Raw genomic sequence first — 22,485 nt, forward strand, 5'->3', positions numbered from 1 at the left:
GGGTCGACGGCTGAGATCTGGATCGGGGACAGGATGTTGACTGCGGGCGTCCTAGGTAAGCGAGAGAGAAAATGGAGAGCACGCACCTGGCCGACGCAAGATGATGATCCTCGCGAGACCCTGACTGAGGGTGACGCTCATTGACCTACGAAGGCCTGGTCTCTCGAAGTCGCGCAGTAGAATACAAGCATTAGAATGCGCATGTCTAATCTACAACCTTGTGGTATTACGAGATATTCGGCGGCTTACACTGCCTCGCGTCTCCTGGGCGAAGCGCGCAGGATGTCGTCCACGCTGTGATAACGCATCAGTATCTTCTACACTTGACGGGCGATTCCAGAAAGAACTCACCGAATAATCATCTCCGAAGCCTCGCTGGCACTCAGAACCACCTGCCTCTTCAGCTTGTAGCTCTCCGTAATGCCGAGCTCGCGCATGGAACCGATGTCTCCCCGCTCCATATCCAGGCCCGCGTCGTGCTCGCCGCTGTAGTGCGCTGCGCGCAGCCGCGCGACCAGCTCGGACGAGTCGTAGCCGGCGTTGTCGGCGAGGATGGTAGGGATCTGGCGGAGCGCGCGCGCGAATGCCTCCGTCGCGATGGCCTTCTTGCCCTTGACCTTTTGCGCCTCGGCGTCGACGGCGACGCTCATGAGCATCTCCGCGCAGCCGCCGCCCAGCACTGTGCGTGTCTCCTTGACAGTCTGCGAGAGCACGGAGAGGGCGTCGTGCAGGGAGCGCTCGGCCTCGTCGACCATCTGATTTGTCGAGCCGCGGAGGACGACGGTGCATGCCTCGCCTGCAGCCACACCAGAGAATTTGATGAGCTGTGAGGAATATCAGCAGAGGCCAGTCGCAAGCATGGGAGCAGCCGCACCTTATCCTCGCCGATCATGATCTCCTCAATCAGCTCGCAGTGGCCGAGCTTGACCTTCTCTGGGCTGTCGAACGTACTGGCAATCTCACCGCCGGTGACGAGTGATAACCGCTCGACGCCCTCGAAGTCAGCGTGCTCGATGACCATAATGCCCTTCTCGGCGAGCAGGGACTCGGGGTAGTTGTAGATCAGCTGTCGGTTGACGAAGCAGTTGATCCCGTGCGCCGCGATCGCGTCCACCTTCGCCTTCATCTTCTCCTGTGGGCGCGTCAGTATTGTACCAAAGCCGCTTCGCTATTTGACGTACCCTTTCTGCACGCTCTAGCTCTGCGAGCTTGCCCGTGCCGTCGACCTTGACGCGCGCGCCGAAGATCTTGATCTTGTCGGTGTCCATGGAAGTGTTGGCGACCAAGATCTTCGCATTTTCCATCCGCTTCGGCGAGTTGGTGGCGATGGTCTTGTCAAGGATGAAGCCTAGATGCAATGAGTGGGCGGAATATGTGGAAAGGAATGTTGCTCACCCTCATCCAAGTACGAGTCGGTCAGCTTGCCGCCAACCTTTTTGATGATCTGAATGTGTTCGAGGTCCGTAGAGCCCTGTCAGCGCCGTGAGTACTAAGAAGATGAATCATAACTTGACGACGCGCCTTTAACCGCAGGACAGCATCCACTGCTAGGTTCGCGAAGTAGTCCTTATCCTGCGACAAAACCTTGGATGACAAGGTTGTCCGCGCGATGTTGAAGAGATCCTGCCTGAACTTCTCCTGATCTGTCCTGTGTACATTATAAGCATCTTCCAATTTCGCAGCAGAGTAGCATACGCACCGATGGTCAACCGCCGCACCCTCAAGAGCCTTCAGCGCCGCCGTGCTCGCGATCCGGTAGCCCTCCACTATAGTCTGCGGGTGGATCTTCTGCCCGATGAGTTTCTCGGCCTCGCGCAGCAACTCCGCCGCGAGCACGGTGACACTGGTCGTCCCATCCCCAACCTCATCGTCCTGCACCTTCGAGATGTTCACGAGGATCTTGGCGGCGGCATTGTCAAGTTGGATGGCTTTCAAGATGGTAGCGCCATCGTTTGTGATGTTGATGTCGCCCGAAGAAGCAGATTGCAGGATCTTGTTCATGCCCTTGGGTCCGAGCGTTGACTTTACGAGGTCCCCCACCGCGAGAGCCCCGACGAAGGAAGCGAGACGTGCATTTTCGGCCTTCTCTTCCGTAGCCTATACCCATAAATTCATTGATACATGTCCATAGTCGAGGAGAGCATCACGCACCTGGTTCCCAAATATTTGCATAGACATCGTGAAGGGCAGCGATAGATGGGAGTCGAAGACGCGTCCGCGCCTCGATCGGGCTGCCGTTTCGGGAAAGCGTGCGCGATCACATGCTATGGCAGACACGGTCGCGCTTCAATTTCTGAGTCGGCGCGAGCTAGTTCAGAATACTTGAATTGACTATATAGAAGATACACTAGCTAGAGATAGTACTTTTCGATTATGGGTGCCACGCCTGTGTCAGCCAGGTCCGCGAAGTTATTCTCCAGCATAGCCGCGTCTCTGAACTCTGAGCTCCTCCGGAGACATCGTCGAGGAGCTGATATAGGTAACTTGACCGTTCGAGCCAGTGATAGGTATGGAGAAGTCTCCTCCTCGCACGACAGCAGGCCCGACACCCGTGGTCGTGTCTATGACGGAGCACGGCATGCCAGGCTTGCAGAACGCCTTGTGGTTTGGCCAATCTGCGCGTTGGCATTCTTTGCTGCAATACCGAGGCTTCTTGTCCACGTCGCACTTTCCATTGCCTGTGAAAGCATTAGCGTGTCGCTTGTGGATCAAGCAAGATACGAACACTGCTTAAACATCTGGCCCGAGTTCGCAAGAATCCCACAGTCCGGGTTCGCGCATCGATACCGGTTGCGCTCCTTCATGCGCTTCGTGTCCATCTTCCTCTTCTCCTTCTTCAGCCGGGTCTCGCGCATCTTGTGCGCTGCGCGGCACTCCTTGTACATCACCAGCGCGGGCATCGTGAGCGGCGAACCAGGTACGAGACGCGGCGCGAGCTCTTTGCGGATGAAGCACAACACGACGGGCGCCGCGTAGTTATTCGATGGGGAGACCTCCTTCGCGAGTGTGAGGGCCTGTTCAGCATGATGACAGGCTGCGAAGAGGTATCGGGCCCGGATCTCATCTTCGAGGGCCTCGGTGCACCAGCGGATGAGGATGGCATGCGCATTTGACGCGATTTCGGTGAGGAGCGTCTGAGGTGAATCGTCGTCTGCCGGGTGAATGGCCATCATCAGGTACTTGTAGATCATTCGACGGTCTCGCTGGTTCTTGGGCTTGATCATTAGCCTGCATGATATTAGCACGGTTGTTCGTTATACTAAAAGTCTAAAGCATAGGAACACACCTGAGGGCATAATCAAAAGCCGCCGCGGCCATCCCATCATCTGCCTGCTCCTTGATTTCGTGCGTGGGGTTTTCTGGGAAATACGTATCGTCGACGTAGTTCGCCTTCATGATCATCGTATCCATCGACGCGTAGTCGATGCCGGGGCGATCTGTCGGTGGACGGGCCTCGTACCACAGCTTGACATACTCCAGCGCCTGCAGATGCTTCCTCTGTTCGCGCGACAAGCTGGCGGCCTCCGGGCCTTCGGTCATCGAGGGTTCAGGCTCGCGCAGCTCAACGCTAGACATGTCGATGTACTCCGGTGTACCTAGCACCGTGGCGAAGAGACCATGGAACCCCGCATCGCGCAGCATTCGCCTCCACGCGGGCTCGAAGAGCGCGTCGGCGACTGATATGGCCGTGGGCGTCGACTTCGCCACGTCGTGGAGGTCGCTAGTGGCCACGCCGATGCGCTTCAGCTCCTTGCCTACCTCCATCGCGAGACCGGGGTCAGGTGTCATGAAGCGCGATGGCCGCGCCTTCCCGAGAGCATCCTTCGCGGCGAAGAGGGTGACGAGCGCTCGTGCGACGGTGGGCGCGGCGTCTGCTGGCGTGTCTGGGAAGAACTCGAGTCCATCGCGGCTGGAAGGGAGGAGCATCGGAAGCTTCTCTATGTGGCTTGAGCCTCCGTCGATACGGGCTAGGAGTAGGATATGATGGGGCTTAGGCTCGAGAGGGAGATAGCGTAGGTCGAAATGCCAGTGGGCGGGCGACTTTGCTGCTGGCAGCGCATTGAACGTGGTAACTGGAGGTAGCATTGTAATAGTTCAGAGGATTATTGCGCTGTGTTCACAAGCGAAGGTCAGTCTGATAGAGGTGGAACTGGTGGCCGTCAATCCGCGTTGGATGGAAGATCGGGACGACAGACCTTGGCACATCAGGTCACTGTCACTAATTCGTCCTTCAGCATAACTTCAAGTCCGACTCTGGTGATTGCAATGAGGTCCGGCAATCCCGTCCTACTTGTTGTACGGGAGACGTGCCGCCCCGATCAGCTGACTCGCTTGTGTTGGCACGCGCTATCCGAGGTTGAACATGGCGCTGTGCTTTTGTCATCCATTGTTGTGATCGCCGTATCAGAGTCAGTAGTTGGATATATCATTCAGTAAACAATGAGAAAAGGAGGTATCTACACAGAAGAACATCAGACGTAGTACTTCTCGAAACTTGGCAGCGTGCCACCTGGCAGATCTCGAAGCATTGCAACGTCCCTAAACTCCCTGAGCTCCTCGGGCGACATGGTAGATGAGCTGATGTATGTCGTTTGGCCATTGGCGCCCGTGATAGGTATCGTGAAGTCTCCTGCCCCAACGATATCTGGCCCATCTATCGCGTCCATGTCTGTCGACGACCGCGGCATGCCCGGCTTGCAAAACTCCTTGTGGTTCTTCCAGTCGGCGCGCTGGCACTCCTTGCTGCAGTAGTGCGGCTTCTGGTCGATGTCGCATTTGCCGGCGCCTGTGTTACGATCAGTCACTCGCGCTGAATAGAAAATGAGGTGCATCTTACACTGCTTTAGCATTTTTCCCGCCTCCGCCAGGATTCCACAGCCAGCATTGGCACAACGATAGCGATTCGGCTCCTTCTCACGCTTGGCATCCATCTTTCTCTTTTCCTTCCTCATTTGATCGTTGCGCATCTTGTACGCTATGCGACACTGCTTGTACACGACCAGCGCAGGGACGGCATGCTCGGACCCGGGGACCAGATGCGGTGCGAAGCCATCGCGAAGGAATACAAGCACCAACGGCGAGGCGTATCTGTCAGCGGGCGACACCTTCTTTGCGAGAATAAGCGCTTGTTCTGCGTGATGACAGGCAGCGAAGAGGTAGCGAGACCGGATCTCGTTCTCGGCGGCGCGCGCACACCAGTGGACGAGAATGGCGTGAGCCGTAGATGCGATGTCGGCGAGGAAATCTTCGGTAGAGTCTTCGTCAGAGGGATGTATGGCTGTCATCAAGTATTTGTGGATCATCTGGCGATTGCGCTCATTCTTGGGCTTTGTCATGAGTCTGTTAGCCGTCAGTCAACGCTTCTCGCAGCGAGGAGAGAAATCGGGCGCACCTAAGCGCATAATCCAAAGCAGCCCACGCCTCACCCTCATCGGCGTCGTCCTTGACCTCCTCAGCAGGATTCTCGGGAAAGTATTCCGCGAGTGCCCGGCGTGCGTTCATGGCCATAATATCGACGGAGCAATAGTCGATCTTGTCCGACGGTGGGCGTGCCTCGAACCATTTCTTGATGTATTCCAGTATCCCCAAGAATTCCTTCTGCTCCCTTGTCAACTGCCCCGCGTCCGGACCTTCTGTCATCAAACGCTCGGGCGCGCGCAACTTGATGTTCGACATGTTGATGTACTCCGGCATACTGAGCACGGTGGCGAAGACACCATGGAACTTCGCTTCGCGCAGCATCTGCTGCCACACAGGCTCGAAAAGTCGGTTCGAGGTCGATATGGCCGTGGGCGTCGACTTCGCCACGTTATGAAGCTCGCGAGCGGAGACACCGATGCGTCTGAGCTCCTTTCCCACCTCCGCTGCAAGGCCTGTATCCGGAGTCATCAATCGCGAGGGGCGTTCCTTCCCAAGAGTTGCCTTCGTGCTGAACAGCTCTACAAGTGCTCGTGCAACGGTAGGCGCGGCATCTGCTGGCGTGTCTGGAAAGAATTCCAGCCCGTCGCGATCCGCAGGACAGCCGATCGGCAGCTTCTCTATGTGGCCCGATGTCTCGTCGACGCGTGATATGAGTAGGATATGATAGGGCTTGGGCTCAAGAGGGAGGTAACGGAGGTCAAAGTGCCATCTCGTGGGCGACTTCGGCGCTGGAAGCGCGTTGAACGTGATCACGGAGGGCAGCATATTGAGGCTCTAAGCTAGGCCTCAATATCTTCGCTAGTAGCGACGAGCTCGGATGAAGGCGGAACCCCCGGGCCCTGCGGCAACTGTACGTATAGTTATCGAGTGGGAGTTCGGGACAAATTCGTCAAGTCACGTCCAGTCACTGGTACCCCATTCGGCAAGTCAGCGCTTGCTGGCTTGAACTCTCCAGTGTCGTTGAAAACGGCTTGAACCCATCCTGGGACGCTATCGGAGCACGGAGAAAGGTGAATTTGGGAAAGGAATAGTACTCTGAGTCGATCTGCAGCTCCATAATGTATATACACGTATAAGGATAGATAGTCATAAAGAAAGTCAGCCCTCCAAATCCTGTAGACCTCATTGAAAATAAATATGCCGCACAATGGAGAGAAGGAGTGCAGTCGCTGGAAGAGATAGGTCCTGTATCAGCAGTAATCATGAATTAAGAATCGCTCCTTGTCGCCTTTAGAGCGCTTGAATGGCCCGCGCACGGCGCATGTGCGAGCGGCGCTGGGCGTTGGCGTTCTTCACGTTGTCCCACTTGCTGTTGGGGTAGCTGAGGGAGGGTCAGTATAACGTTCAGCTTGCGAGAAATATGGCGCACTTGATGTGGTTTTGCGTCGTGTCCAGTCCGCCTACAGCGCCGGCCGCGGTGGCGACGAGCGCGTCGTTGCCGGTCTTGTCGGTCGAGAGGTCCCAGCACATCGTACCGGCGAGACCGTTGTCGGCGACGTACTGGCCCTTGAGCTTCACGATGTTGGGGGTGTCGTACGAAATCCATTCCCTCTTGGCGCTGTCGTACGAGTAGGACGACCCGCTCGTCGTGTTCTCGAAGACCTCGGCACCGGCGACTGCGAATATGATCAGTACCGTCCACAGGGCCTCTGATTGTGGTGGCACATACAGGGAAGGTTCTTGTAGCTGTATATGCCCGACTCGGTGGTGCCGGAGCCGACGCCGTTGAAGGAGGAGCCCAGTCCGTCGGTGTTCTCGAAACCACGGCCGTAGATGGGGATACCGAGGGAGATCTTGGCAGCGGTCGCGCCCGAGTCCTTGTACCACTTGAGCGCGCCCTCGGTGCTAATATCGCTGACACCGTCTGGGTACAGGTTCGCCTGGTTGTCGGTGACATCCGACCAGGAGCCCGCGTAGTCGTAAGCCTGTAAGTAAATCGTTCAGCCATCAGGGTAAGACTGGCTAAGCGGCCCCGACGTACCATGAGGTTCCAGTAGCTCAAAGCAGAATCCATAGTCTTGACGTCGAGGTGGCCATACCCGTCGGCGCCAGCCGCAACCGCCGCCGTCAGCTCATACGGGGTGGAGTCTCCCTTCTGCGACGCGAGATTGTCGAACGCGGTGCGCAACTCCTTGAAAAGCGATCCAAGACCCTGACCCTCCTCCGTCGATCCCGGGTACTCGAAGTCGATGTCAATGCCGTCCAGACCATAGTCCTCGACAAGCTGCACGGCGTCCTTCACGAAGTTCGCGCGAGAGTCCGCCGAGGTGATAAACTTGAAGTGACCGTCCTGCGAGTAGGTGTAGCCACCGACGGAGAGGAGGACCTTGACCGAGCGATGCTGCTGCTTGATCTTGAAGAGCTCGCCGAGGCAGCCGTAGAGGTTGTTGCCACCACCGGACTCGCCGTTGAAGGTGATTTGTTCGTCGGCCCACGCGTCCGTGAGCTTGACGTGACCAGTCGACGGGTCGCTGTCAGCGAAGGAGTAGAGGATGTCTGCATAATGTCAGAAGCATGTCGATCGACAATGATCTGCGCTCACGGGTCAGACCGTCGACAGCGATGTCCGTGGGCTTGAAGTTACCCGAACCATCGTAGATGGCCCCTGCAAAACATGTGAGAGCGAGGTCATGGGTGGGACATCCGATGAGCGTACAGTTCGGGTAATAGCCAATGCTGACTTTGCCATCAGCGAGGAGACCGCGCCTGGTGACCTGGTGGAGGATCGGGCTGTCTGCAACCTCCTGCAGGCGCATTGTCGCGTTTTTGTTGTCGGGAATCTTCATGGACTGAGTTGCGTGGACGGACGCCATCGAGAGCGCTGCGATGGCTAGAATGGATAGACGAGAGAAGCGGGAGGAAATCATCATGAATAGATATGTGTTCAAAGAATGTCAGAGATAGAGAACGAATGTGCAGGTGAGGTCTGGGAGTCGTAGGAGAGCTGATGAGGCCATCTCGTCGACGCGCGCACCTTATATACGCAAGGGTTGTCCATATCGGGGAAGGAGACTGTCCATGTCTTGACAGGCTTCGGCGAGCACGCAAGCGCACATATTCCATGTCAGTAGTTTCAGTGGCAGAAAGAAGCACTAGACGTGCGTACGCACGTCGCTCACATTGCCAACCGAGGCGTAGTCGCCGACGCACATAGAGCGGCAGCCTGCAACATACAGATGGTGAGTTGCGCGAGACCTGCGTTCCCGCTGATCTTCAGCGTCGCGCCGGACTGGGCGCCTACGATAGTCGGAAACATACGTGAAACGGGATGCCTTCGCGTCGGTGAAAGCCCTGACTGGCGTCTTCTAGCTAGCCGCGACGGGTTGCGCGGCCGCACGCGGCAGCGCCATTGGGCAAAAAGCAGGAGCCTCGACCGTGCGCTCTTGATAGAGCAAAACCCTTCCCGCTGCGCAGACTAATCGCGGCAAAGGATAGTCCACACAGAGACCGTCCGGACGGTGTGACGTCTGAGGCCAAGAGGATTGTATGAGTGCCGATAGTACGAGTGTTCTCCTTGGCTTAGCAGCATGGACGGCAGTTGCAGAGTGGGGGGACTCCGAGCGTGATACCACGACTGGGTCGGCCGGGGACGGACACAATCATTAGGATGAATCAATATGGCTCTACATTGAGATGTCCAGCGCGGAAGAGGCGCTTAAGGGATGACTGGTAGGTAGTATCATTTCCTCAACGAAGCACCACCGGACTACGAACACGTTCAGCGACCCTCATAAATCCCAGCAGTGACGCAAACGCACCGTGATCGCCTCGATCTCCCAGTCCTGCAACTCGCGAATGCGCGGCCGCCAAAAGCGCTCGGGTGCTTCCCAGAACTCAGCGACGGCACCGCCCTTACTCGACTTCGGGGTAGACGACGCGCCGGATGCCTCTTGAGAGAAAGCCTTTGCATACTCCTTGGGAGCGAACGGATGCGGATGCGGCGGCTCTGTCGCTGATCACAGTCAAGGTGGGAATGTAGGGAGGTGAGAAGGAACGACAGGAGAAAGGGGAAGCTCGTCAGCATGTACCTCTCGAGCAGGCTCAGCACTCACTTGACGGCCATTGCCTCTTCCCCACGAACTTGATCAGCGGCTGGTGCACGCGCGCCATGCCACGGACAGACGTAGTGAACATAGAACGACTTGATGTGACGAACATTGCTAGAGACCTCGAGCCGGTCGAGTGGGAGTTGAAAGAGGGGATTTGAAGAGGTCGATACCGGTGCAGTGGGGGACTTGTCGAAGTGATGGAAGCGGAATCAAGTGCTCGTTCGGCGCGGGCCGCGCCGCCGTGCCGCGTGGGCCAAACCGGGACAAAACTCGCTGCCGGACTTCAAGAGTGGTGTCTAACTCTATGTCGAATGAGTCCTCGTCATAACAAGCCTATCGCGGTGTATTCCAGGGAAAGAGATAAATAGGATGGGAGCTGAGTAGGTTGCATACTCGGTATAGACAGATGAGGACCCTCAGAAGGCCGCCCCATATTCAAACACGGTCGCTTCCACCTGCATCTGCATCCACGACATGAGGTCCCTGTCCACTTCCTCCAAAAGTTCTACGATGATAGGATGGTGGCCCGCCTTCGTCCCAAAGTTCGGAGCAAGCCGAGTGGGCGACACCTTGACCTGCACGTTGAGCGAGGACATTCGCCTGGTGCGTGGCAGTGAGGGAGCAGTCGAAGTGAAGCTGCGTCTGTCTGGGTGGAGAAAATCGCTGCTCGTAGCCAGAGAACAGAGGGACTCATTTGAGGACGCATCACTAATCGGATCGGTGGGCGGCACAATGGCGATAGACAATGGAGGGTAGGCGAAAGTCGTGTCATGGTGTTCGTCTGCAGGTCGTGTAGCCGTTTGAGAGATAGTTGGAGTTCCGAAAACGTCAGCGTCCGAATTTTCGTTCGTTGACGCCGATGAGCTAGCTGACGTAGTTGGTGGCAGGTCGTCTTGACAGGGAAGTGTCGAAAGAAGCTTTCGCGAGAGATTGTCGCAAGAGCCAGCGGACGAACCGAGGGTCGACAACTTGCCAGAGACAGAGTGGGAAAGATCCGCGACGCAAGAGATACTATCGAGAGAGTAGGCCGAGCGATGAGTTCCCAGCGGCGTCGACGTATGGTTGAAGAGCGTGTTGGCAATCGAGGTCTGAGAGTACATGCTACTGAGCGAGGCCTGGGATCCAATGGCGCTGTCGAGAGAGAAGGGCTCCAAGAGCAGTGACCTGTCGGCGATGTTGGCTGCCCTGCCGGCCTTGCTGCTCTCGTAAAGGGCCTTGGCGTCGGGTGATAACTGAACCTTTGGCGTATATATTAGCTTCATCGCATACAATGGCGGGTAAGCATGAGCCCACCTGTCGCTGGCTACTGCTGAACGTCTGACCAGTCGTGCCAGCTCTGCTTCTCTGCTTCAACCCCTCGCCCTCAGAGAAGCCACGGAAGTTCGGCATGTGCAGCGAGCGAGTGTAGATCGCATGGCGCTTCATGCTCTGACGCGCATCGGCCCTGGAGGGCACAACGTCGCCTGCGGTGTCGTGGCCTGAACCGGGGCGGACGGCAGAGACAGATGCGTACTTCGCCTTAGGCCCCGCTGGCGATACCTCGGAGGTAGCTGACTTGGTAGATGGGTCGACGTTACGAGCTGCACCCTGACTAGCGACTTCGGGCTTGAACCCAGGGCGAAGCAACTTGCCCTCCACTCCGTTCTTGAGGCGGGCGAGGAAATCATCGACGACGGCGCCGCCAGCTGCGAATCCCGTGCCGGACGCCCTCTTGCTGACAAGATCGAGGATGGAATCACTCGACTGACTATGCATGAACGGCGTCGCGGGACGTACGCCGGCATTCCAGGCATGCAGAAGCGCACCGCGGCTGATGGGTGTCATATCTTCTCCGCCGATCCCGCAGTCCTGTTCGAGGTCGAAGGCTAAGCACACAGTGCTATCGTCGAGAGCAAGGGGGTAGTTCAAGGCCGACTCTAGCGAGAGATTGCGTCGGGAGCGAGGGATGCGCGAGGGAGTCTGAGGGCGCTTCGTAGGCGTATCAATGCTGAGGGCCTTCCAAGTGTGCCCAAAGGCGCTGGGGGAGCGCGCCAGTCGCGAACATTGCGGCGTAGGGTCGAAGTTGGTTGACCTACGGAGCGCACTCGTGGGCGAACCGAAGGCTGCAGCGTCCGACGACATGGAGTTGTCATGGTATACCGAAAAGGCGCTGCGTGTTTGGCGATCGACAAGCGCTTTGCGTGAGGCAGGAAGCTTAGGTGGGCCGGGCATAGACCGTTGCATCACTTGCGTGGCCCTTGCGATGAGAGCTGCCCCTCGTACGTCGTATGTAGGTGCAGATGGAGTATCGGACCGGGCTGAGGCAAGGACGGTGTTGTACGAAGGGCTGCAAGTATCTCTCTTGTTACCGGCGAGCTTATTTGCAGATCGTTTGGGCGTCTGGACAGACGATCGTTGGGTAGGCTTTGCGATGGAAGGTGAGAATGGCGAGGGTGATGTCTTCGAGCGGGTATGGGCATTGCTGCCCTGAGAAATGGAAGCCTTGCGAGAGGCGCTGTTCGCTTTCGAAGCGGAGGTTGGAGTTCTTGATACGCTGGATGCTCTGGTACGAGTAGATTGTGGACGAGTGGACGACTTCAAGAACGGAGCCTGCGTGAAGATGAAATCGTCTGTTAGGGAAGGAGCCATGGCCCTCACCTTGACACCTCCAACTTCACTTCGAGACGTATTCTGCGTCAAGGCGCGCAAGGCGGTATTGGTTTTGTCCCTGAAAGCGCTGCGAGTAGGTATGTGGGCGCGGTTCAACGGCGTCTTCACAGCAGGGACTTCGCGAAGCGGCGAGAGCTGGAAGCGGTGGGGCTTCTCGCGGATTGCTATGCGCGGCTTCATGGTGACACGAGTGCCTGTGTTTGGTGATCCTTGAATTGCGCTCATGATGGCCGCGAACTCCGCGATGGGCGATGAAGGAATACGGATAACAATGGGATGTCCGTTTTGGGAAAGCGGGAAGGAAGGTTCATCAACACGTGATAATAGCGTGGGACTGGGGCCATTGGGACGAAATTGAACTTGCCTCCGCCCATCAGGGCTGTTCTCATCGTCCGCGAGTTCGCTCGAATATTATGGTGGCTCCACCGGCTCCGGACTCTCCCCGCTCTTCTCAGTCTCCTCCGCCTGATGGCGTACAAGGAGACTTGGAGATGGAACTCTTTGGGCTCGCTAATGCCCTCTACAACCTTGGAACGACTGTAATCAATGACTCGACCAAAGAAAGAGACAAGCCGGGTGGAGGCGTGAAGCAGGTCGGCTTGAGAGTGTGAGTAATCAGACGTACACCTTGTTCACACCTTGATTTTTTGACAGAAACGACGTGATAAAGCACCTGGAGCAACTAGACATGATGTCCGACCACATAACCACCAGGATACCTTTTGACGTCTTGAAGCATGTCGACGAGGCGCATAACCCGGAGTTCATTACCCGGGAACGTATTGAACGTGTCGCCGCAGAGAACCAATTTGCTTACGCCAAGATTGCGGCCCTTGACGTGAGTGAAAAATATAGCTGTTGTCTGTCTATACTGAACTACCGCTGTAGCGCTATCGCTCAGAGCTCAACGAAGCCCTGGCAAAGAGCTTTCCGGGAATAGAAGCCGAGCTTGAGCTCCCGATGCCAGGAGACGCCTATGTAAAGAAAGAAGAAGCTCCTGCGACGAATGGCATCGCGCTAAACGGCTCGTCGAGGGCATGAGGAGTCATTGTGACTCCACAGGTAGGCGTACCTCTGCACGGCAAAATTCCGGACCTGCGTGTTCATAGTTGTTTTATAGGTTGCTCCTCATCAAAGGCCTGACAGGCGTGAGGGTGGCAAGGCTTCTTGGCAGCTTGCAGGATTCTATTGCGCCGCCAGTGCTGCAACTCCATCGCAGCTCGCTAGTCTATCCCTCGATATCATCACAGAGCATTGGCTAACGATGTTTGCGTCTATAGTTCAGGTCGTCATTCCCGCTTGCACGTAAGCCTCCGTATTGTTCTGTCATCATGTCGTTAGTCTTTACGATTTGTATTTGTACCGCTCTGTATATCACGCTCTAATTGCCATCATGGCTACGGGTGCCTGAGGCGAGGACCCCTGACAATACGGTTATATTCCAGATACAAATCCGGACAAGAACGGCCCAAAATCGAGCCCTCACCCAGATAAAAATCCGGACAGAAACCGCTTGGAGGGGTCAACAGGCAGATTCAGGTCCGGACAGGATTGTTGTGGTGCACGGCTGCCACACACATGTCAACGCCCCGGACCCGAAAGGTCTAACGGAATGGCGCGGCTCATCTACGAGTTCGAACACGGCGTGAGGCTCGCGTTTTGGACCTTTTTGTGATGAAATGGCCTTTCTCAGTATTCTCAATGAACAATGGCGGCTGAGAGGATTTGAACAGCATGCGCATGAGCCGCAGAGGCTCAGACAGGCGAAATCCGCAAGATTATGGCGCCAGAGGCGCCCGGAAATTTTTTATCGATTTTTTAACGATTTTGATGATTTTTGGAGGCCAAATACGATTCCGGACAAGAATGGCGAGAACCCCCGTCGGGGGTCCGGACAGGAATGCCCAAAAGGCCGACTTTCAGTATCCGACCTCTGTGTGTATTGTCAGGGGTCCTCTGAGGCGGCGATCCTGAGCTCGACGGAGTTCTTCCAGAAGTTGGACCTTCAGCTGCCCTCTCTGCCCCCGCCTCTCCCACCGGTTCATTGAGTCGATCCCGTACAGCCGTTTGAAAGATACTGCCACGTTTACGTGATCTGTCGCGGTTGCCATCGCTGCCAGATTGAGCTTGGCCGGTTGCGATTGTTGTGCGCGTCAGGACATTTCATTTTGGCGGAATCTGCGTCCCGGTCAGCCGTCGACCAATTTGTCAGTCTTTCCTTTCCTTTCCTTCCCCGACCCTCGCCCGAACACATCCCTCCGTTCTTGACGCCAATTGCTGGCTATACGGCGCCTCGTTGTCTGCTAGCTTGCGCTCACGCTCTCGAAGCGCATGTCTGAACTCCTCGCATCGTATACGGCGCTGTCCGCATCGAGCCCCAGGTCCGATGTCGATAATGTTCTGCAGCGCATAATTAACGGTACTGTTCTTATCGCCTCCCCTTCCGATCCGGATGCTCATCTATATTGACCAGCCCCACCCACGGCCGTCGACACTCAGTCGAGGCAGCAGCTGGTGGAAGCGCTGATCGCCGACGTAAAGGCTACGACAGGATCGCAGAAGGGCGCCAGCGGTCGCTTGATTCCCAAGGGTGCGTAGCTGCACCAAGGTTTTCCATCTGGACCTCACCCCTTATCAGACACTGCGCAAGCACTGCTGGCAGTGAAGAATCTGGGCAAGCATCCCTCTGGCGCGCAGGTCATCGCCAAGGCCTCCACGTTGTCCACCCTACTCTCCTTTGCCAACAACACCTTCAAGGACGATCCCGATGCATCATGCGAGGCGCTCAGATGCATAGCCAATACCCTCCTTCTCATCGAAGGCGCCAGAGTCACCTTCATCGAGAAGGACGTCTCTGGTGGCGAGCAGTGCATCACGCTTCTGGAGAAGTCATCCACACCGGACCAGATTTTCATCATCTCTCGAATCCTCCTTCTGGCCACCGTTATCCAGTCTTCGTTCTTAACGTCTCTTGTCGACGAGAAGCGACATGGCAAGAACATCGTGGATACAATTGAGGCAAAGCTGGATTCGCTTACGACTGCCATCCTGTCCGGGACGAAAATGTCACGCGAAGCCACGACAGATCTGCTCAAGTTCACCTTCAACATCCTCATGCATTACCCCAAGGTGCGTTGTTCTGCCATGACCACTGACAACGTACTTAGCAAGTTCTGTAGATGGCTGGAGAACCTACGGACCCGGCTGCCAACGCAAGTCCTGAGGAGCGCAAGGTCATGGGAGACTACTGGAGCTCCAAGCTCGACGGGTGAATTCTGCCGACACAACACCGTCCGCCGATGCTGACCAGTACCGCAGGCTTCTCCCCCCTCTCCTTCGCCTCTTTACGACCCTACCTCCCACATTCCCTGCGCCGCTTACGGCGCCACTCACCCACGTTATTCACTCGCTAATCACAATACCCATCACGCCCAATCTCAAGCCGCTCTGGTTCGGATCAACTTCCCCCAGCCCGAAGACAGCCAGCTCGGTGGCCAGCAGCTCCGCAGGTCGGGCATCAACAAGCACAAGAACGCAGGCCGGCGGGCGATCTGGTAGTGGCAGCACCAGTGGTCGGTCGTCCCGCAGCACGTCCCCGCCGACAACGCCTACCTCATCACCCAAGCCCTCGACGTTGGATCGTGCGCTAAACGTTTTGTCGGGTGGGCGTCGTTCTATGTCACGATCTCCGCAGCCCTTCCGCGCTCCTGATGTCCTCGGCCGCGCCCACGATCTACTCGACGTGTCTTTCTCGCACTACTTCCCAGGCGACATCGAGCCGGACGACATCAGCGTGCGAGAAGGGGTGAAGAAGGAGAATGAGACCGGCGGGAACATCGGCAGCACCATCGATGACATGCTCACGCCGCTCGTTGTGCTCATCACACGCCTATGTACCGCGGACGAGCATTCGCGTGCGCGGATGCGCGAGTGGCTCGTCCCTGCCGATCTCGACCGGACTGCACCGCTGGAAACGCGCAAGGACACGCTTGGGCGATGCATACGCCTTCTCTCGTCCGTGTATCATCCCATGTTGAAGGATGCCGTTGGAGAGCTATTCTTCATTGTCTCCGACTCAGACCGTAAGTCATCGAATGGCGAAAGCCGATGCGCATCCGCTGACCGTATCCTTAGCTTCTATCATGTCTTCACTTTTTGGATACGGCCACGTTGCTGGCTACCTCTTCAACAAGGGAATCATGAGCGCCCCGCCGCCGCCGTCTGACTCAGGCGCGGCATCCAGTGTTCCAGGGGCCTCCATCAACCCTATCACTGGCTCAGTGCAGGAGCGCCGGCCACCAGAGCCCGAAATGACCGAAGAGGAGAAGGAAGCGGAGATGGAGAAGTTATTTGTCCTTTTTGACAGGCTGGAGCGTACTGGCGCCATGCCCAAGGAGCAGAATCCTATCAGGAAAGCCATACAGGAAGGCAAGATGGGCTAAGACGCACGCAACCGTCCCCTTCGATTCTTCATACATCCGAGATCGTGCAGTGCATGCTCACTATGTTCTGTTCGCTTATATCCCACCATGTTGTGCTGCTCGCGCGAAGTTGCTGTTGTTCGTTGATCAACCTATTACCCCACTCTTCGTAGAATACTCGACGGTACATACCTTGTCTAATGATTCTAATTTCGCGTGCAGCTTTTGTATTGTACTGTACAATGTCCGTCGCCTGCCTCGGTGCGGGAATCGACCGGCCATGGAGCCAGATTGTACTCGAATTGAAACCAGACTGCAGCAAGTCGTGCCATCGTGTCTTGTCGTGGCCAACTGGACCGTGCGAACGATCTCCTATCCGGACTCCGCTCCGATCTGTCTGGAGGCGCATTATCATTGCTGGAGGTCGCCTTCAAACACTTCTCCAAGCCACTGCTTGTTTCCGCCCTTCGCCAAACCTCTTTCTTCCGCCTCCTCCAGCACAATCTCAGCAGCAATGACCACGGAAGAGCAATCTTTTGTTGGGCAGACCCTCCAGGGCGTCACGATCACCGATCCGACGTTCAAGCCCTTGCCAGGCCGCGTCGGCAACCTCACTATACCTCAGCAGCATGCACTTGACAAACTCAAGAAGGAGCTGCAGGAGGAGGGCAAGTTCGTGCCCGAGCGGATGGACGATGCGATGCTGTTGAGGTGCGTGTTTTCCGCCTGGCGGGGCGCATGCGTTGCTGAGATTGTGTAGATTCCTCCGCGCGCGCAAGTTTGACTATGCGAAATCGAAGGAGATGCTCCTCAACGCGGAGCAGTGGCGGAAAGACTTTGGCGTCGACGACATCATCCAGTACGTGGATCGTGGCGCGTCGGGGTGGAGGGGCAGGCCGTTGACGCGACGCGCAGCAACTTTGACTTCAAGGAGAAGGTGGAGGTGAACAAGTACTACCCGCAGTTCTACCACAAGATGGACAAGGTATATATGGGACAAGCGCCCTTGCCGGCGTTGTGCTGACCCTTCTCCAGGATGGCCGTCCTGTCTACGTCGAGCGCCTTGGCTTCCTCGACATCAAGGCGCTGTACAGCATCACGACACAGGACAGGCTCCTCAAACGCCTTGTCCAGGAGTACGAGCGTTTCCTCATGGAGCGCCTTCCCGCCTGCTCGCGCGCCATCGGCCACCCCGTCGAGACGTCCTGCACGATAATGGACCTGAACAATGTCTCTATCTCCAGCTTCTACCGCGTCAAGGACTACGTCATGGCGGCTAGCTCAATCGGTCAGGACCGCTACCCAGAATGCATGGGCAAGTTCTACATCATCAACGCGCCGTGGGCGTTTACCACCGTGTGGGCGGTCATCAAGGGCTGGCTCGACCCTGTTACGCAGGAGAAAATCAAGATCTTGGGGTCGAACTACAAGACGGAGTTGATTGCGCAGATCGGGGAGGAGAACTTGCCATCGGAGCTTGGGGGCAAGTGCAACTGCCCGGGCGGCTGCTCGCTGAGCGATGCTGGTCCCTGGAACGAGTCGGCGCCTGCAGCTGCCTAGACTCGACCTGTACTATAGCAGCGGAGTTTGACATGTTGCACGTCTCGTTCAACGCACAAGTATACCCACAATGATGAGGTTTTCGACCTTCTCGAAAGTCGCGGTAAGGAAGAATCCAGTAACGAAGGGAATATGAACTCGAGCACTGGGTCCACTTCTTCTGGTCACCCGTACATGTAGCCAAAAGGAGACCTGAGAAGGAATTTGAGTCAAAATTTGAGGCAAAATCAGCCTTGTCAGGTGTAGGTGGTTATAGGTCCCGCCATGTTGAGCCACGTGAGTATGCGGAGTCGAGGCCCGGGCCCGATCCATTCGCCGCGCTCAACTCGACCTCTGCATCGTTCCTGCGTCCCCCGACGACTACAACATAAAAGGCGGACGTCGGCGACAGACAGTACTGGGGGTATACCTGCGAAGGCGCCAGACTTGTCGCTGAGAGCAACGCCCTCAACGGCTGGTGCGTGAAGTTTACTACTGCTTCAGCCACCGTCTGACGATCTGCGTCTTGCAGTTATGAAAGCCATATGCAATGTCTCTGGTCGCCGAGAATCGCTAGTGTCGTCGGTACTGCCCGCTGCTCGGCGTCCCGACGCGCAGCGGTCATAACAGGCCCGCCATGCAGCAAGCACATCACGAGCCGGCCTCTGTCGGCCCCCCGCCGTCGTACAACGATCGGCGCATACCTCAATGTCACATATCACCGCACTCTCTCGACGCAGGCTGCACTTGAACCGGCATCCTCTCCTCATGTATATCATCACTTTCCTCTTCCAACCGTCAAGCGGTCTGCTTATATCTCTCAGACTCACACTGCTCCCCCTGACACGGCATGTAATCTCCCCTCGCCCCCGACAGCGTCTTCCGCTCATGCCTCTCGGATGGCGGCACAGTCTATACGACTTTGTGTCGCCCAGAAGGCGTTCGGTGACGCTTTCTACATCTTCCACGCTGTCAAATACTCGAACGATCCCGCATTTGACGCGTCCGCTCAAGACCTGTCTGGCTACGGCCGCGACCTTCCCCGCTACGCGGATGTCGCGCTCCAGTTCGGCCAGACTGTCAACCCCCGCCTTGCTGCTCACGCACTCCTACACTCCCTCCTGCGCGCCGGCCAACCAGAACTGGCATACCGCTTCTCGATTAAAATGATGGAGGCGGGCGTTGAATTCCACCATCGTTCCCTGGAAGGGGTGATCAAATTCTTATCACCGCTACCCAACGAGTCGCCCGTTCGACACTACGTCCGATCCATGGTACGACAGTATAACCCAACGGTCTACCTCACAATGCGGACCGCTCGATTCCACGACAACCCCGGGGCCGATATGGCTCTGCAGTTGCTGGAGGCCGCTCGCCGATCGCGACACCGTCGTACGGACGGCATGTTCACACACTTGATGAAGCTTTGCATCCTCAATGGCGAGCTCGTCCTTGTGACCATGCTCTTCAGCGCCCTCTGTGCGGATTGGAAGACGGCGCGGGTCATACAGGCGCAGGTCAACGACATGCTTGTCCCGGAGGAGATTGACCCCACTGTCGAGGCCACCCCGCGCGATCGCCACCATGCGCGCTTCATCCGGGCGGATGCCTCGACTCATCGTGCGCAGCTGCACGATATTCTCGCCGCCGTTGATGATACACTTGCGGCCGAGGAGCTCGAATCGGGTCCCGCCTCCGCCCTCAATGCGGCGCTGCAGGCACTGGTCAACCTTGCCTACCTCCTAGACAACCGCCTGCTCCCGTACACCGACTTGGGCATGCTCATCCGCTCCATATATCGATGTCCACGGGTCATGCGGTATGCTTGGATCCCTGATCCTGGAGCGGAGGGTGGGTACCGGCGTGTCGAGGCGTATTCGTACTGCCACAACGTGCTGAACCGCTTGCTCAACAACCTGCCCATTCGACGACGCTTGGATCCTGAGCCGCCTCCTCCAGGGCGACCGCGAATACAGTATCCTCGGGAGGCGTTCGAGGACGTCATGCGCCCGCTGTCTGTGCGGAGTTGTAATGCCCTACTGCACTATGCCCTCCGGCATCGTCTGTCTCTGAAGAAGGCCGAGCAGGTGCTTGACTATATGGTTAACAAGCATCCTGATAGGTTGAAGCCGGACACTGCGACATCGAACATCTTGCTACGCTCAGCTACTCTATTGCGGCGGTCAGACATCGCGCAACAGGTCCTGGAGATGTTCCGCCGGGATGGATCGACTGCTTTATCCCCTGCGAAGTCTACAAGGACTACCCAGGAACATGGTCGTTCCCAGCTTGTGCCCTTCCAGCGGAGCGGAACCGAGTTCAGTGCTGCTCTGACACGGCTGCAGGAGGATGAATTGGATCTACGTCCTCTTCTTTCTCCTATCGCCCCGGACGAGCGCTCACTCAACGTATGGATCACCCACCTGACGGCCACTGGCAATCCGGGCGAGATCGCGGACGCCGTCTTCGACATTCTGCCCCAGCTATACCTTGTCGATCATCCCGCCGGGTACCACAGGTGCCATGATCAGCGCCTTAACACGGACGTTGAGACTCGCAAGCACGACTTATTGCAGGCGGCGAGCTATGGGCCTCAGGTCTACGTTGCCGTCCTCAATGCTCTGGTCAAGGCGGGTCGTACTGGGCTGGCCGAACGGGTCTGGCTGCTTGCCAAGCGGGCCGAGCGAGCGAGTTGGCAGCGTCGAAAGGCGGGGACCTCGCAACCCTACTGGAAACCATGGTGTCTGCCCATCCATGCGTACACGCTCATGCTGCAGTGCTACGCTGGGGAGGCGCGACGGTTCACTCTCACACGCACGCTCGATATCCACACCGGCAGCGCCAGCTGGCTTCCGCGCGACAAGATCCACGTTTCTGGATGGACTCGCTACATCAAGGGCAAGGCTGTCGCACGCAGCTTGAACGGGCGGAAGGCGGCCCGCCTGCTGTACGCCTCCATGTACACCGGTGCGCAGGACGTCTTCCTGAAGTTGCAGAAGGCTCGCAATGTACACAACCGTCTGCTCGATCAGCGCCCCGAGCCCGACGCGCGCTTCTTCAACGCCGCCCTCGACGCTTTCGCGAGGCCTAGGGACAAGGGGCGACCTGTGGTCTCGTGGGCGAGCAAGCCCTTGTCGGTCTTCGCTGCGCGCTGCCAGCTGCGTTCAGCCATGCAGAAGTACGACCAGCTACAGAAGCGTCCCGCCTGTAGTAGGGAGCTTTGGCGGGTGATGGCGGATATGCAGAAGGCGGGATACGCGATCCCGGTCGCACTGCGCCCATTGCTTGTCGGGCGCATGCCGGTGGAGAGGATCAGTTGGGAAGGGATAGCGAGAGTGGACAGGGCACCGTATGCGTTCCCTAGGGGGAGGTCGTGCAAGCGCCGGACTCATCGTATCCCGGTGTCGAAGACGAAAGGGTTACCGCTCAGCCGGATGCGAGTCGGCCGTAGAATGCGGCAGAGGGGGGACACACAGCGTTCGTGAACTACTTATTCTAGATTACCTATAGTTCGCTTGAATGTAGTATTGCGAAGGACTCGAGTGAATGACTGAAAACGCACGACGGATGGTTTTAAGAATTACCATCGTTTGGCGAGACCGTACTCTCCAGATAGATTGTAGCTACGTGCTTCCGAACCTCCCGCGGCTTCCACTCCGTCGAGACGTCCTGCAGACTGTCTACGATTCCCTGCAACTTCTGCTGCTTCTCCTTTGCGGTGAGCTCCTTCTGCCCGGACTTCTGCGCGAGCGCGATGTCGACGCGCGCGCCACGAGAGAGATCCTTGCGCACTTTCGACAGCTTGTGCTCCAGATCGTGTCCGTCGGTGGCCCAGGTCAGCTGCATCTCCTTCGGCGCGGGCTTCTTCGCTGCCTTCGCGCGTTGCTTCTGCTCCTTCAGCCACCGCGCCCGTTCGCGCTTGTCAATGATCTTGACGAGTGCGCCGGTCTCCTTATGGTGGCTCACGAGCTCGACGAAGAAGTTTTTGCGGTCAATGGCAGCGAGGATAGTGGAGAGTGAGGTGGGTGGGCCAACGCCGTCTTGCGCGACGATACGGACGGTGCGGTGGGGAATCTTGTCGTCCTTGGGATGGTCCTCCGTCACAGCGGAGGACATAGATCGTATTGTGACACATGGCTGTCGTGGAGAGTAGGTTTTTTGCGAAGCGGACGCGACCAGGGTTGTGCGTCGAGGTGACAGACGCGCTCGCCTTGCGGTGCGTAAGATCGAGAGAGCATTCATGGCTAGCGTCGATAATCAGTCCTTTGCAATGCGTAGCTTGCACTATGGGCTTTTACACACCCTGTGATAGCCTTGTCGGCTCTGGACGCAACGGTGCTCGTTAACGTTAGCGATGGGTGAGTGCAGGATAGTTCCTGGAATATCGTTCACTGCGTTATGACCGG

General features: G+C 57.1%; 12 protein-coding genes across 12 annotated transcripts; 5 read left to right on the forward strand and 7 right to left on the reverse strand.

Annotated features, from left to right (window-relative positions):
• Positions 1-152: 152 nt before the first annotated feature.
• On the reverse strand, positions 153-2,219 carry SCHCODRAFT_02753989 (uncharacterized protein). Its single transcript, XM_003026210.2, has 8 exons — positions 2,152-2,219; positions 1,700-2,097; positions 1,522-1,648; positions 1,396-1,471; positions 1,182-1,348; positions 875-1,132; positions 352-824; positions 153-294 (listed from the first exon to the last, which is right to left on the reverse strand). The coding sequence occupies exons 1-8, from the start codon at positions 2,176-2,178 to the stop codon at positions 246-248; spliced, it is 1,575 nt and encodes a 524-aa protein (XP_003026256.1). The 5' UTR covers positions 2,179-2,219; the 3' UTR covers positions 153-245.
• A 190-nt stretch (positions 2,220-2,409) lies between these two features.
• Positions 2,410-4,086, reverse strand: SCHCODRAFT_02673930 (uncharacterized protein; the record flags this gene model as incomplete). Its single annotated transcript, XM_003026211.2, has 3 exons — positions 2,410-2,678; positions 2,726-3,228; positions 3,287-4,086. 3 exons carry the CDS (start codon positions 4,084-4,086, stop codon positions 2,410-2,412), a joined length of 1,572 nt encoding a protein of 523 aa, XP_003026257.1.
• A 312-nt stretch (positions 4,087-4,398) lies between these two features.
• SCHCODRAFT_02645818 (uncharacterized protein) lies at positions 4,399-6,299 on the reverse strand. Its single transcript, XM_003026212.3, has 3 exons — positions 5,393-6,299; positions 4,838-5,340; positions 4,399-4,786 (listed from the first exon to the last, which is right to left on the reverse strand). The coding sequence occupies exons 1-3, from the start codon at positions 6,184-6,186 to the stop codon at positions 4,473-4,475; spliced, it is 1,611 nt and encodes a 536-aa protein (XP_003026258.1). The 5' UTR covers positions 6,187-6,299; the 3' UTR covers positions 4,399-4,472.
• Positions 6,300-6,417: 118 nt separating this feature from the next.
• On the reverse strand, positions 6,418-8,514 carry SCHCODRAFT_02645822 (glycoside hydrolase family 18 protein). The gene is made up of 6 exons (XM_003026213.2): positions 8,078-8,514; positions 7,964-8,026; positions 7,403-7,917; positions 7,091-7,346; positions 6,791-7,037; positions 6,418-6,742 (listed from the first exon to the last, which is right to left on the reverse strand). The coding sequence occupies exons 1-6, from the start codon at positions 8,289-8,291 to the stop codon at positions 6,652-6,654; spliced, it is 1,386 nt and encodes a 461-aa protein (XP_003026259.1). The 5' UTR covers positions 8,292-8,514; the 3' UTR covers positions 6,418-6,651.
• A 374-nt stretch (positions 8,515-8,888) lies between these two features.
• Positions 8,889-9,668, reverse strand: SCHCODRAFT_02594922 (uncharacterized protein). Its single transcript, XM_003026214.3, has 3 exons — positions 9,474-9,668; positions 9,180-9,373; positions 8,889-9,127 (listed from the first exon to the last, which is right to left on the reverse strand). The coding sequence occupies exons 1-3, from the start codon at positions 9,577-9,579 to the stop codon at positions 9,101-9,103; spliced, it is 327 nt and encodes a 108-aa protein (XP_003026260.1). The 5' UTR covers positions 9,580-9,668; the 3' UTR covers positions 8,889-9,100.
• Positions 9,669-9,786: 118 nt separating this feature from the next.
• SCHCODRAFT_02594925 (uncharacterized protein) lies at positions 9,787-12,376 on the reverse strand. The gene is made up of 3 exons (XM_003026215.2): positions 12,108-12,376; positions 10,764-12,059; positions 9,787-10,708 (listed from the first exon to the last, which is right to left on the reverse strand). Exons 1-3 carry the CDS (start codon positions 12,342-12,344, stop codon positions 9,887-9,889), a joined length of 2,355 nt encoding a protein of 784 aa, XP_003026261.2. The 5' UTR covers positions 12,345-12,376; the 3' UTR covers positions 9,787-9,886.
• Positions 12,377-12,532: 156 nt separating this feature from the next.
• On the forward strand, positions 12,533-13,160 carry SCHCODRAFT_02521960 (uncharacterized protein; the record flags this gene model as incomplete). The annotated part of the gene is made up of 3 exons (XM_003026130.1): positions 12,533-12,726; positions 12,774-12,957; positions 13,008-13,160. 3 exons carry the CDS (start codon positions 12,533-12,535, stop codon positions 13,158-13,160), a joined length of 531 nt encoding a protein of 176 aa, XP_003026176.1.
• A 1,290-nt stretch (positions 13,161-14,450) lies between these two features.
• SCHCODRAFT_02673954 (uncharacterized protein) lies at positions 14,451-16,561 on the forward strand (the record flags this gene model as incomplete). The annotated part of the gene is made up of 6 exons (XM_050346694.1): positions 14,451-14,538; positions 14,593-14,691; positions 14,770-15,248; positions 15,299-15,387; positions 15,438-16,201; positions 16,254-16,561. 6 exons carry the CDS (start codon positions 14,451-14,453, stop codon positions 16,559-16,561), a joined length of 1,827 nt encoding a protein of 608 aa, XP_050196960.1.
• Positions 16,562-16,916: 355 nt separating this feature from the next.
• SCHCODRAFT_02645833 (uncharacterized protein) lies at positions 16,917-18,298 on the forward strand. The gene is made up of 4 exons (XM_003026132.2): positions 16,917-17,251; positions 17,301-17,399; positions 17,456-17,525; positions 17,576-18,298. The coding sequence occupies exons 1-4, from the start codon at positions 17,055-17,057 to the stop codon at positions 18,098-18,100; spliced, it is 891 nt and encodes a 296-aa protein (XP_003026178.1). The 5' UTR covers positions 16,917-17,054; the 3' UTR covers positions 18,101-18,298.
• Positions 18,299-18,624: 326 nt separating this feature from the next.
• On the forward strand, positions 18,625-19,628 carry SCHCODRAFT_02673938 (uncharacterized protein; the record flags this gene model as incomplete). Its single annotated transcript, XM_003026133.2, has 3 exons — positions 18,625-18,849; positions 18,904-19,374; positions 19,551-19,628. The coding sequence occupies 3 exons, from the start codon at positions 18,625-18,627 to the stop codon at positions 19,626-19,628; spliced, it is 774 nt and encodes a 257-aa protein (XP_003026179.2).
• A 1,219-nt stretch (positions 19,629-20,847) lies between these two features.
• SCHCODRAFT_02521638 (uncharacterized protein) lies at positions 20,848-21,564 on the forward strand (the record flags this gene model as incomplete). Its single annotated transcript, XM_003026134.2, has 1 exon — positions 20,848-21,564. The coding sequence occupies one exon, from the start codon at positions 20,848-20,850 to the stop codon at positions 21,562-21,564; it is 717 nt and encodes a 238-aa protein (XP_003026180.1).
• Positions 21,565-21,608: 44 nt separating this feature from the next.
• SCHCODRAFT_01261705 (uncharacterized protein) lies at positions 21,609-22,448 on the reverse strand. The gene is made up of 2 exons (XM_003026216.3): positions 22,382-22,448; positions 21,609-22,323 (listed from the first exon to the last, which is right to left on the reverse strand). The coding sequence occupies exon 2, from the start codon at positions 22,319-22,321 to the stop codon at positions 21,653-21,655; it is 669 nt and encodes a 222-aa protein (XP_003026262.1). The 5' UTR covers positions 22,322-22,323; positions 22,382-22,448; the 3' UTR covers positions 21,609-21,652.
• Between the last annotated feature and the right edge of the window lie 37 nt (positions 22,449-22,485).

This window comes from Schizophyllum commune (assembly GCF_000143185.2).
Source record: "Schizophyllum commune H4-8 unplaced genomic scaffold SCHCOscaffold_18, whole genome shotgun sequence".
Classification (NCBI taxonomy): Eukaryota; Fungi; Basidiomycota; class Agaricomycetes; order Agaricales; family Schizophyllaceae; genus Schizophyllum; species Schizophyllum commune.

Bases quoted from the DNA above. Each gene is read 5' to 3' on its own strand.
- SCHCODRAFT_02753989 (XM_003026210.2), bottom strand. From the start codon at position 2,178: ATGTCTATGCAAATATTTGGGAACCAG. The intron at 1,649-1,699 runs GTGCGTATGCTA...TAATGTACACAG, and splicing joins GGTGCGGCGGTTGACCATCG to GACAGATCAGGAGAAGTTCA. The intron at 1,349-1,395 runs GTGAGCAACATT...CATTGCATCTAG, and splicing joins CGACTCGTACTTGGATGAGG to GCTTCATCCTTGACAAGACC.
- SCHCODRAFT_02645818 (XM_003026212.3), bottom strand. From the start codon at position 6,186: ATGCTGCCCTCCGTGATCACGTTCAACGCGCTTCCAGCGCCGAAGTCG. The intron at 5,341-5,392 runs GTGCGCCCGATT...GACGGCTAACAG, and splicing joins GCTTTGGATTATGCGCTTAG to ACTCATGACAAAGCCCAAGA. The intron at 4,787-4,837 runs GTAAGATGCACC...ATCGTAACACAG, and splicing joins GGGAAAAATGCTAAAGCAGT to GCGCCGGCAAATGCGACATC.
- SCHCODRAFT_02645822 (XM_003026213.2), bottom strand. From the start codon at position 8,291: ATGATGATTTCCTCCCGCTTCTCTCGTCTATCCATTCTAGCCATCGCA. The intron at 8,027-8,077 runs GTACGCTCATCG...CATGTTTTGCAG, and splicing joins CATTGGCTATTACCCGAACT to GGGCCATCTACGATGGTTCG. The intron at 7,347-7,402 runs GTACGTCGGGGC...ATTTACTTACAG, and splicing joins TGAGCTACTGGAACCTCATG to GCTTACGACTACGCGGGCTC.
- SCHCODRAFT_02594922 (XM_003026214.3), bottom strand. From the start codon at position 9,579: ATGTTCGTCACATCAAGTCGTTCTATGTTCACTACGTCTGTCCGTGGC. The intron at 9,374-9,473 runs GTGAGTGCTGAG...GACTGTGATCAG, and splicing joins GAAGAGGCAATGGCCGTCAA to CGACAGAGCCGCCGCATCCG. The intron at 9,128-9,179 runs GTGCGTTTGCGT...ACGTGTTCGTAG, and splicing joins GGGAGATCGAGGCGATCACG to TCCGGTGGTGCTTCGTTGAG.
- SCHCODRAFT_02594925 (XM_003026215.2), bottom strand. From the start codon at position 12,344: ATGAGCGCAATTCAAGGATCACCAAACACAGGCACTCGTGTCACCATG. The intron at 12,060-12,107 runs GTGAGGGCCATG...ATCTTCACGCAG, and splicing joins GTGAAGTTGGAGGTGTCAAG to GCTCCGTTCTTGAAGTCGTC. The intron at 10,709-10,763 runs GTGGGCTCATGC...TATACGCCAAAG, and splicing joins TCAGCAGTAGCCAGCGACAG to GTTCAGTTATCACCCGACGC.
- SCHCODRAFT_02645833 (XM_003026132.2), top strand. From the start codon at position 17,055: ATGACCACGGAAGAGCAATCTTTTGTTGGGCAGACCCTCCAGGGCGTC. The intron at 17,252-17,300 runs GTGCGTGTTTTC...GAGATTGTGTAG, and splicing joins GACGATGCGATGCTGTTGAG to ATTCCTCCGCGCGCGCAAGT. The intron at 17,400-17,455 runs GTACGTGGATCG...CGCGACGCGCAG, and splicing joins GGCGTCGACGACATCATCCA to CAACTTTGACTTCAAGGAGA.
- SCHCODRAFT_01261705 (XM_003026216.3), bottom strand. From the start codon at position 22,321: ATGAATGCTCTCTCGATCTTACGCACCGCAAGGCGAGCGCGTCTGTCA.